Raw genomic sequence first — 12,025 nt, forward strand, 5'->3', positions numbered from 1 at the left:
GATAGATGATAGGGTGAGAATTATATAGCATATGTCATGGAAAAATAAAAAGGGTAAGAAAAGTGAATTTTTTATTTTTAATTAAAATTGAACTTAAGACTTTTGTTCTTTTAAATAAGATCATTGTTATTTAAATTATTCATCGCTTCAAATTTAAGAATAACATAACAGAAATTGTTCATATATTTGTAGATTCTTTCAATATTCTCTATCTTCATTATTAGATAACTGCAATTGCATAGAGCTCCACTTTTTTAGAATTCTAAATTTCTCATTTTTTTCATGAATATAGTATTGTTATTTAATTAATTAATAAATATATATTATAAATTAATTAACATTTTTCTTAATTATATTAATATTTTTATATATATTCTAAAAAATTGTATAGGGGATATTATATATTTAATTTATATATATATTTTTAAAAAATGATGATGGAAGAAAAAAAATTGCAATAATAGTAGAGGATACTTTCTAATTAACTAAAATTCAAAAAAGTTTATTTTTTCTCTCTTATCACCATTAATAATTTCAAAATCTTTATCTATTAATTGTTAATATATATTTATATATTTTGTAAGTTAACTTATTTATTTATTTTTATATATATTTTTGAAAATAATATGAGATATTGATAAATCAAATAATAAAATATATAAATATATATGTTTTAAAATATATTATAAATTTTAGAATAAAAAAGGATAATGAATAAATAAAATATATTTTTTTGAAGCAATTTGTTGTATTTCAAAAAAAAAAGATTGAATTCATTTCTTTTAATTACATCCTATAACACTTTATATATTTAATTGTTATATGATAAATTTAAAATGTTTATATTTTGTAATGCTTAATTAGTATTTTTTTTATGGACCCTAATTTTTTATTTTGCATGGGGCCTCTAATTCTCGAGTTCGACCCGGGTTATTAGTGTTATCCTTTACTATGTTTTAGATACTCATTTAATGTAAATTCTAATTGTTTTTATATTTATTATAACAGAAGTGATTAAAATTTAATGTCACGAATTCATTCCTAATTAAAATGTTTAAAATTGAAGCGGAAGTTATGAAAGTAGGATTGACTAATGAAAATTATTAATTTGTGATTTACATTGTTTGATGTTTTCCTTTTATTAAACTTGTGGTTATTTATATTATACTTAAATTGTGAATAGTTTAACAAATAATAAAAAAAAAAGGAGAATTGGTCCATGGCTAGGTTTATATTATTATCATTATTTTGTTCTGGTCCCCTCTGAGTATGGGCCTTGGCCACACTTATTTCTCTTTATTTGGCTTGGACCAACTCAACTCATTGTTATCTATTGTTTATGCATAAAATCCATCATCAAGAATTCTAATCAAATTTTTTATTTGTAATGCTCATCCACTAATTATTCTCAGACTTTTCTCATCAAATTATTTATGTTTTTAACTGAAATTTGAATAACACAATAAAAAATTTGCATCCAACCTAAAAAATATAATGGAAGTAAATACATTACTTATCTTATTTTAAATGAAAATAGTCATGTCTAAGAGTCTATATATACTCTTATTTAAATTTAGATTTTTAAATGAATGTGTCTATTTGTACTTAATTTGTGTTTATTACTTTTTCCTAACAAAAAAGAAAAGAAAAAAGGAAACAAATAGTTGGACATCGTGATCATATTTATACTTTGAAAAATCTATTAATTATTTTAAATAAAATAAAAAAATCTCATTCATTCAGCATAGGATACGGTTGGGGAGTCATTTTCTATGACATATTTCTAACTTTGGTTTCTTTCTTCCTTTGTCAATGACTTTGTAGGGGCCCAAATGGAGAGATTAGAAAAGCCTATATTAAACCCATCTCATTTTTTCTTTGTTTACTTTTATTTTTATATAATATATATATTTCTTATTATCTTTTTTAACCATAATCTTAAAAACATGATCTACAAAAACAAAAACAAAAATTGAAAAAAAAAAAAACAAAAATAAATCAAGAATGAGATAAAAGATAGCATCTAGATCAAAACTAACACTAGATTAGAGAAATTATCCTTTCATAAAAGGTGAATTCTTATTTAATTCAAATAGATACTTTATAATTTATATATATTACCGATGACTAATGATATCTAGGTCTTTGTTTCGATTTGGTGTTTTTTTTTAAAACCTGAACGCAGAAAATGATAACGATTTATGATGATTTTAAACATGTGACGATTATTTTGGGGGTGAAAATGACTTAAAATGTATTAATATATAATAATAAAATAAAATTTTAAAATAGAAAATATTTTAATATTTTGATGAATGAGAGGAACAAAATAATGTTTGAAATATTTAAATAAACAAACCTAACTTGACCTGGATATAATATGTAAACTTTGGCATTATTAGAAATGTTTCTATTGAGAGCAAATGTATGGTTGAACATTATTATCATTATTTACTTTTCTGCCTTACATTTATCATTTCCTTATCTAGCTTACATATTTTCTATTGTCAATTTTTTTTTACATATGACTTTTACAACCTTACTAATTAAAAGGGAATTTAAAAAACTGAAAAATATATGAACTGACAATTGTTATTATTATTTGTTAAATGATTATCATTCATGTTATTAACTTTTGATAAAATTATTTGGTAGATTAAATGAAATAAGATAAACATAATTAATCCTTTAGAATTAAATCAAACACGAGGGTTCTTGTCGGATGAGCGTTATATATTCATAAATCATCGAATTGTCGACCTCGTAGCATTGTAATTAAATTTTATGTTTTATTTTCTTTCAAATGATGATTTTAACATAATAAGCTTGAAAAAAGTAAACACATTTACATCAAAATTTCTCTTCATAAAGTTGTACCAATTCTTGAGAATCATATTTTAATTATAAGGTAAAAAAACATTGAATAGCTGACAATTGTACTAAGTAAGCATATAATAATGACTAATGTTCAATATTATATTTTACTTCCAATGAGCACTTACATATAATGATATAATAATAATATATATTTATGTACATGTAGACTTTAGACAATGACATACCACCCATGATATTTTTTATTGCTATGTCCCTGACTTCCAGCTGGAGTGAAGTAGTCCAAATTATCTTTACTATTTTATTATTGTACCATGGAATCTTTAAGTGCTTACATTAAAATAATAAAAAATAAAATTAATAATAAAAAAATAAGGATTGAAAGAATCAAGTCAAATACATAATAATAATAATAATAATAATAATAGAATCAAACAATACCCTTTTTCAAATCATCAAATAACTTACTTTTTTTAAACCCAATAAAAATCTGAAATAAGCCAACAACAAACAAGATGAAAGATTATTTACATAGTTTGTGGATAGGTTTGATCAAACATTCTAAAAGGATGTTAAGAAAATCAAAGAGATTTACAAGAGATCTGTAGTGAGATTCTCATGAAAATATAATCTGTCTAATTGGACAGCAATTTTCTTCACACCATTATGTAATGTAAGAAAAAAACATTGAATTTCATTTACACTCTAACACAGTATATAGAACTTGCACTCAATTGGGAACTATACCAAGAACAATAACAACATCAATGCAGAAAAACAAAAATTGGTGTGTGAAAGAATTACCTAATCATGTAGATCAATGGCAGGCAGGGCAGGGAGGAAGAGGAGCAGGATCAGCTTAAGGAATATAATCATGTTCAATCATAGGTTGGGTTCTTGTACTCATTGCAGATGGAGCTCTCACATTCCCAATTGAAGTCATATTCAATGCTTCTCCTACCTCAGCTGCTCTTTCCATTCTTTTCATTTTCTTATTCCTCATATATCTTCCAATACAAATTGCCACCAAAACCAACAAAAGAATCAATGCCAAACCACCCACCACAGACCCAACAATTATCCATGTTTTAGAACTACTTTTCTTTTCCCCTTTTCTTTGTGGTGGTGGTGCTGCAGTAAAGTTAGCCACAATAGAGAAATGACCCTGTTGAGATGTCAAACATGTGTTGTCTGATTCAACATGACTGAAATTAACCCCACCTTGCAAATCAAACCAAGCACACATTGCAACAGATCCATCAGGAACTGAATCGATTTTCTGAAATCTTATCGATATAGGCTGTTTAGAAGCATTAATAAACAATTCAGGCAAATTCGTAGCAGACAAGTTTGAAGCATCGTAAGCAAGGAGACCAAGTACAGGAGCTAACTGAGTGTAGCCAGATATTGAATAGTATGATGCAGAGAAATTGGCTAGGTTTTGGTAAACTAATACTAGCCTTTCTACATATGGCTGCACGATAACACCCTTTGGAATTTCAAACTCTTTGTATGTCTTTACTCCTCTACTCCTTAGGCTACCACTTCTAAGCCTCATTGCTGAAATTGTAATCCCGGTTAGGTTTGATGGAACAGACCCATCGAATGGAATGCCAGTTCTTGGATTAACAAATGCACGATATGCATAGTCCTGGAGAATTGCATCTAGGTTCTTTTGAGCAGTAGAATAGGATCCTGGCGGTTGAGCTTTCAGATTCGGTAACCACAAGATCCACATCGAGAGTATGATAGTGAGACTTCTTCTATGGAGAAGCCCCATTGATAACTGAAATCAGCTAAAACCCAACTCTGCAATCAGAATAATTTCAAGCTAAAATGATGACTTTAAGTTCAGATGAAGCTTCAGCATCACTCATCCACACTAGCTAACGGGAAAATTATGTGTATGTAGGAAAAGCATCTAACCAGATGAGAAAAAGCTTTAATCCGTTGCAATTCTTTCTTTCTTTCTTTCTTTCTCCTTTGGAATCCTAGTAAATGCGAGGGATCCGACCACCACCAAGAATATTCATCATTTTCTCTCTCTTTCAAATGATAAATCAATTCCTGTTAATTCATTCATTCATAGACATACACTGGAAAGAAAAAAGCGTTTCTCTTTGGAAAAAGATTGGATCTATAGAGACATATTCGCTAGACTAAGCAATGTTGAGACAATGCGGGAATTCGAAATGTAGAGAAAAGAAAAGAGAAGAAAAGAGAAGAACCTCTATAATGGTCTTCATGAGATTAAGAAGGACCGTAATTGTTGTTCCTGTTATGAATGAGTGAATCTGTATTACAGAGAATTGAAGAGTTAACAGTATGAGTGGTAGGCAAATCGCGAAGAATGTAGCCGGAAGATAACGATGAGGATCGAGAATCACGATAATGGAAGTATGATTTGTTCCTTCCTTTCTCTTGGTCTTCAAGAACTGGAATAGACCAAATCAAGCTAAGCTGGAAACAGAAATGGTGGAGAACGGAGAGAAAGAGAGAGAAGAGGGAAGAACATAGAAAGAGACGGAGATGAAGACACGAAGAAGAAAAAAAATAAAAAGAAAATATTTGTGAAAAGGAAAAGGAAAAAGAAAATGGTGTGAACTGTAAATAGAAAAGGATACGACAATTTCTTCTTGGTTTCAGATTCACAATTATGCCATCCTAGATTTTCATATTATAATTGATTTTATATAATATTATATTAAAAAAAATTATTTAAATAAAAACATTGAACTGTAATACATATTAAATTGTATATTAAAATTGGAAAAAATGGTTTAATCACAACTATAAAGTATAAACAAAAACAAAAAAAAATCGAAAAAACGATTAACTCCCCGACATACTATACTGACTTTCCTGAACTAATATCAGAAAACGTTATAATAATAACATTATGAATGATACGCATCGGATGACTACGATCATTAAAAGTTCGACGGTTTCTCCATAACCAAATAGTCCACCAAAAAATAATTGAGATAATAACTCAAATAAGTAGGTCTACCATATTAATAGGGATTACAATGGGGCGGTTCGGGGCGGGGAATGCAATTACCATCCTCGCCCCGTTTTAATTTTGGGATTTTTGTAATACCATCCCCGCCCCGTTCGGTTTTTTTCGATTTCGGGGAGTCCCGCGCGTTAATAATTTTTATTTAAAAAAATAAATAAATATTATATAATAAAATTATATAAACCAATTTTTTAATATAATATATATTTGTAATATATTAAAATTTTATATTATTATAAAGAAATAATTTTAATACTCTTAAAATAAATAAATATATTGGTGATTTAATATATTTAATTATGTTTATGGTATTCGGGGCAGAATTGGGGTGAAATCGGGGCGGGGGACACAAATATCATCCCCACCCCATCCTCGTTCAAATTCGGGGAAAAACCGTCTCAAATAGGGCAATTCGGTTCGGTTTTCGCGGGAGGGTTTCAAATTGTCATCCTTACATATTAACATCAATTCAAATTTCTCAACAACTACCCCAAAGACGAATCTATGCACAAGCTTACCCGGACTATAGCCCGGGTAACTTAAAATATTTTGTATGTAAATGACAATAACAACGAGAAACACCGCCACTAAAGGGTTTTAGTGACAATTAAATAAGAATATTTTTGTTTGTTTCTTCAATATTATTATCATTCTTGTCCGAATAAATTTTAAAAAAAATTTAGTCCAACAAAATTTTATATGATTCCATACTTCAGGCATCACCAAATAAATCACAATAATACTATATATAAATAATAAAAAATTATGAAAAGGAAAATGAAAAAGAAAATGGTGTGAACTGTAAATAGAAAAGGTTAGGAAAATTTCTTTTCGGTTTCATATTCACAATTATGCCCTCCTACAATTTCATATTATAATTGTTTTTAAATAATATTATATTAAAATAGTTTTTTAAATAAAAACATTGAACTGTGATATATATTAAACAACTCATGCTCAATAAAAAATTAGATTTATCAATTAAATATTAAAATCTTTTATTTTATTTATTTTTATCAATTTTTTTTTAATATAACTGAACTTTCCTTCTTTACCTTTGCCATTATTAAATTCTCAATTCAATTATTGTTAACTAAGTAATTTGGATTTCATTTTGTTTTATATAATATATAAGGTTGAATAATGTCCTCCATTATTTTGAATTTTGTTTGAGTCTTGCATCGAACAACTTTTGTTATAAATTTAAGAAGAGCTTTGTTTTTATTACATAATAAAATTGATTCTTATTACTTTTTATTTAAAATATTTGGACAATTTTAAGAAATTTTTATTGCATTATTTATTCCTTCTTAAAACTTTGCTTTGGAAATTTTTTTCTTTTTTGTTTCTTGTGTATTAAATTTGTCGTTTGTTCCAATATTTTTAAAATATTAACTTTTCTGTTAAATCAATAATAGGAAGATGTTTCAACTTTTGTGATTTTTTAAAGTTGTCAAATATGATAAAACTAACAATATTTTATATGATTCTTAATTATTGAATGGATATATTGGAAAACTAGTGCTAAATAGGTCATTATTGCAAACAAGATCATGAATAAATATTATCTTTTAATTCACGTAATTTTATATATATATATCATTTTCACAACCAATAGATTTGAGAATATTCAGGATACGACGTTACAATTGTAAATTTTTATCTAAAAATTAATTTAATATAACAAAAATGTAAACATATAAATAGTAATGTTAACATATAAAGTGATAAAATAATTACATTCATCAGTATTTTTAATTAACTTATCACAACTCTTTTGTCATATCTTGTTTTGAATTATTTTGTTAAGTTATTTTTATCACAAACAACTCTTAAATTTTGAACAAACTATATAGTCTTGCAGGGCGGTCCTGGGGTAAGTTCGGCAAGCCCTCGGGCTAGGGCAGCCCACTTCCCAGGGCAACCCATTTCCCAGGGCAACCCATTTGTTAAAAATATCAAAATATTTAGATATATTTATTGAAATTTTAAACATAAATGATAGTAGCTTAGTGATTTAAGTTATACATTTAAAGTTTCAATGTGGTTATGGGTTCAAATCTTACCAAAGATGATTTTTTTTTATCAATTTTTAAAACTAAACTTAGGGCAACAAAAACTATATCCAACTTTTTTTTACCGAGGATAGGGCAGCCCAAACCTCGGGGCCGGCTCTGTAGTCTCGTCAACACTTAACTAATTGTTAAAGGCGATTATGTTTGGAAACTATTATTACTTGGAAACTATGATTTTTACCTCCATTATAATGTTCTAAGTATAAATATAAAATAAATGAAGAAGATAACCTTGTTCTCCCCCACTTTACACAAGATAAGGAGTCAAGAACTTAAGGCAACATATGGGCTTGATCTATTATATGAGTGGAAACATTCCTATGAAAGTACTTTTTGTGTTATTTATTGATTTATGAGCACAAATTAATGGATATTACTTACTTAGTGGGCCAAGTAATCATATATATATATTTGCAATTTAAAACTAATGGATGACATCATGAATTTGTCCACTCATGTACCCAACGGACATGTCCAATACATTAGACCTTTTTATTTATTTATTTATTTTTATTTAAAAAGTGAGAACAAAAATAATGATATATATTATTATTTTTTTATAAAAAAATAATTATTATTTTTGTAAAATAAAAGTTACAATATAATCTAAGCGGAATCTAATATAATATAATTTATGCATTCCAATAAAGTCACTCCACTTAGAGAATCTTATGTAAAACAAATATTTAAAAATATGTTTTTTTTTTCTAAGATTTTAACTCTTTTTTTTTTTACACCATTAAACTTAAAAATAATATAAGTACTTAATTAAGCTGTGTAACGTTTTTTTCTTTCTATATTTTTATTGATAAAATATTATATATCTTTATATTATTTTAAAAAAATGTTAGGAAAAAAAAGTTGCATATAATTCAATTATATTCAACCTTTGGATTGACCCGCATGTAATATACTATTAATAATTAATAATGTGAGGGTCAAAAGAGTAAAAAGGAAACTAGGATTAAGAGTGAGTCACAATTCAAATAGATATCAAATTCATTATTGTAAAGAAAATGAGGTTAAGGAAAGACTAAGGGAGTTGTTGATACTTTGTTTAAAAGAACTGAGGTGTTAAATGGATAATATAGTTTTTCATATGTTTATGGATAGATGTAAGATTATGTAACTTTTATTATTTAAATGTTATCATAATTTTTTCGACTTTTTGTTTATAAATCTAACACTTCTTCTCCATCTACATCCTTATTATGAATTTATTAGGATTATTAAGGTTTCATTGTTCTCTTTTACTTCTTTTTCTTCAATATTTTATCTTCTCAAATGTCATTTGAAATAATGGGATTTTAGGCCCATTAAAAACTTACAAAACCCTACAAAAATTTGCCATCGTTCCCAAGGGTCGAAGTAGTACAAAATTTCAGTTGAGGTTCGAGAAATATATGAAAAAAATATATTTTTGTTTACTTTTTATTTGATCCAATAAAAAAACGACCTCAATAGTTTTGGTCATAAAAGTGGAAATTTGATTGAAAAAGATGGTGCCAATATCACCGCATATATGTAGGAGGATGATAATTTAATTCGCCTCAATGGTATACTTAGGAGGGATGATAATTTAATTTTTCCAAAGGTATTTTATTCGAAATGTTCCGTTTGGGGGCGATTTTTTTTCCCAATTTGATTGTCGCAAATAAATTCGAAAATTTTAAAATGATTTGACCGATTGGTATCAGAAATTTGTCCCGCCATGCATCTATCTCATGCATCTATCTCCAATACTAAAAACACAAAACTCAATATCATTTAAACTTATATTTACATTGTTACAAATATGGATACTTATAATTATATGTTTTCTTACCTATTGAAATAAAATATTATGAATGGTGCTTCTTGAAAATTTCTCGAGCCTTGATGTTTGCTTTGTGGGGATTTTCCGAATCCGATCCAAACTAGAACGATGCAGAAATGATGTAAATAGTCACTGTCCCGATTGAGAAGAGGGAGAAAATTTGAGGAACACTTAAATAGAATTTACACCTTTTGATAGACTAATTCAAGGTATTATATGAATAACAAATTATTTAATCAATTTTTATGGAAGGGTGATAAATAATTGATTAATATAATTGATTAATATTTCTTTTGTCTTCCTATTTTGTTATAATTTTTTGCTCATTATGATTTTATTTTGGTTATTTCTAAAACAGATAAATCACCTTAAAAAACGAATACGAGTTTGGTTTGATTTAAATATTTTTCTTGAAAGCAAGTTTTTCCTTTGTTTTATTTTCCAAAATGTAATCTTACTTAATAAAATAATCAAAAACTATTTTGACATAAAATACAATAATTTTAATTTATTTTTACATAACAAATTTGTTACTTATAAATTTATATTGTTAAATAACAATATAAACACATCAGTTCAAAAACCATTGACAATAAAAATTACAAAAATTTCGTATACTATATGAAAACTAACTCTTAGTGTCAAAATTGTAACATACAAACTTTGAGAATAATGACCACATTAACAAAATTTCATCGTATAAAATAAAATAAAATAAAATAAAATAAAATAAAATAAAATAAAATAAAATGAAGAAATTTTATTGACGGCTATATAAAACAACATTGTGTATGTATTATCCTCTAAAACAAAAATATATGTATGTAGTAATATATTTTTTAAAATAAATTATTGGTCATTATTAATAAATTATTGGTCATTATTAATAATAAGATTAAACAATAATATGACAAGAAAGTTGATATTAACAATTTTCCATTCTTTGAGTTGATTAAAAGTTTAATAATTTTTAAAACTTTTAATCACTCAAATAATGACACATTATTCATATTAACATTCTTGTCATTTTATTTTAATTCTCTATCATTCCTCTAAAAAAAAAATAATAAAAAATTTACATTAACAAAATCAATAGGGATTGTCACCCTCCCATTATACCTTCATTTTGTTTGATCATCTCATTCTAAAAATATATATAAAAGATTAAAAAAAGTTTACTTAAATATAGCTAATTCTACAATTAGTTCACTTACACGTATATACTAATAAAACGTCATTTAAACATATGTACTATAAAAATTGATTCATTTAGTTTTTTTTAGTAACCATAATTATTTTTTATTTTTAAATTTATATATTTATTAATTAAATATTAATATATTTTCTCTCTCTTTCTTTTTCTTTAATTAAACTAAGTAATTTATTTCATTCTTAATTTTTTTTTTTTATTTTTATATTAGTCTCTTTTTTATTTTATTTTTAAATTTTTTATTATTTTTATATTAGTTTCTCTTTTTTATTTTCTCTTCTTCCTTTATTAGTTTATTTTTTAAATTCTCATTTTTGAAAAAAATTTAACAACTTATTTATGAGTTTTATGTTTTACTGTAATACTTTTTTGTAATATTTTTTTGAAGGATTTCTTTCTTATTTATTTTAATATAAACAAAAATAAAATTAATAATTTTTTATTTAATTTTTATTCATGACTTATAATAGTAAAGAACATTGTTTTATCTAATATTTGGTTATTACTTTTTTTGGTGTTGGGTGAATGACTTGTTATTATTAACTAATTCTTGATTATTAATTTATTTATTTTTGTGTTAAAGATTTTTATTGTTGAAATGATAAGTCATTATTATATTCAATTATTGGGACCAAATAATTTTAAAATAATTAATAATCAATGTTAATATGAGAAAAAAACATAAAAAAAAGAAATATAAAGTTAAAATAATTAATGATAAAGTTCATATATATAAAATAAAATTAAAATAATCAACAATAAATACTTATATAAAAATAATAAAATTTTTATGAAAAAGATAAGAATATAAGGTCATTTATTAATGAAAAAGAAAAAGAGAAAATATATTAATATTTTATTAATAAATATATAAATAAAAAAATAAAAATTAACTATTATTATTAAAAGAGGCTAAATGAGTCAAATTTTTATAGTACGTTTAATTGACTTTTTATTAGTGCATACGTCTAAGTGAGCTAGTTGTACAAGTACATACATCTAAGTGAATTTTTTTCTAAAATAAAATGTACAAATAAGTAATTTTTTTTTCAAAATGTATCCACAATACA

General features: G+C 25.3%; 1 protein-coding gene across 2 annotated transcripts; it reads right to left on the reverse strand.

The window, feature by feature from the left end:
- Positions 1 to 3,407: 3,407 nt before the first annotated feature.
- LOC124927870 lies at positions 3,408 to 5,359 on the reverse strand. 2 transcript variants are annotated; one of them, XM_047468359.1, is made up of 3 exons: positions 5,064 to 5,359; positions 4,762 to 4,880; positions 3,408 to 4,644 (listed from the first exon to the last, which is right to left on the reverse strand). In XM_047468359.1, the coding sequence occupies exon 3, from the start codon at positions 4,613 to 4,615 to the stop codon at positions 3,695 to 3,697; it is 921 nt and encodes a 306-aa protein (XP_047324315.1). In that variant the 5' UTR covers positions 4,616 to 4,644; positions 4,762 to 4,880; positions 5,064 to 5,359; the 3' UTR covers positions 3,408 to 3,694. The 2 variants fall into 2 exon arrangements, with proteins under 2 accessions (XP_047324315.1, XP_047324316.1); XM_047468360.1 differs by having other exon boundaries at positions 4,762 to 4,902.
- Between the last annotated feature and the right edge of the window lie 6,666 nt (positions 5,360 to 12,025).

This window comes from Impatiens glandulifera, chromosome 2 (assembly GCF_907164915.1).
Source record: "Impatiens glandulifera chromosome 2, dImpGla2.1, whole genome shotgun sequence".
Taxonomy (NCBI): Eukaryota; Viridiplantae; Streptophyta; class Magnoliopsida; order Ericales; family Balsaminaceae; genus Impatiens; species Impatiens glandulifera.

What these genes read in the sequence shown, in the direction of transcription:
- LOC124927870 (XM_047468359.1), bottom strand. Translation starts at nt 4,615, where the DNA reads ATGGGGCTTCTCCATAGAAGAAGTCTCACTATCATACTCTCGATGTGG.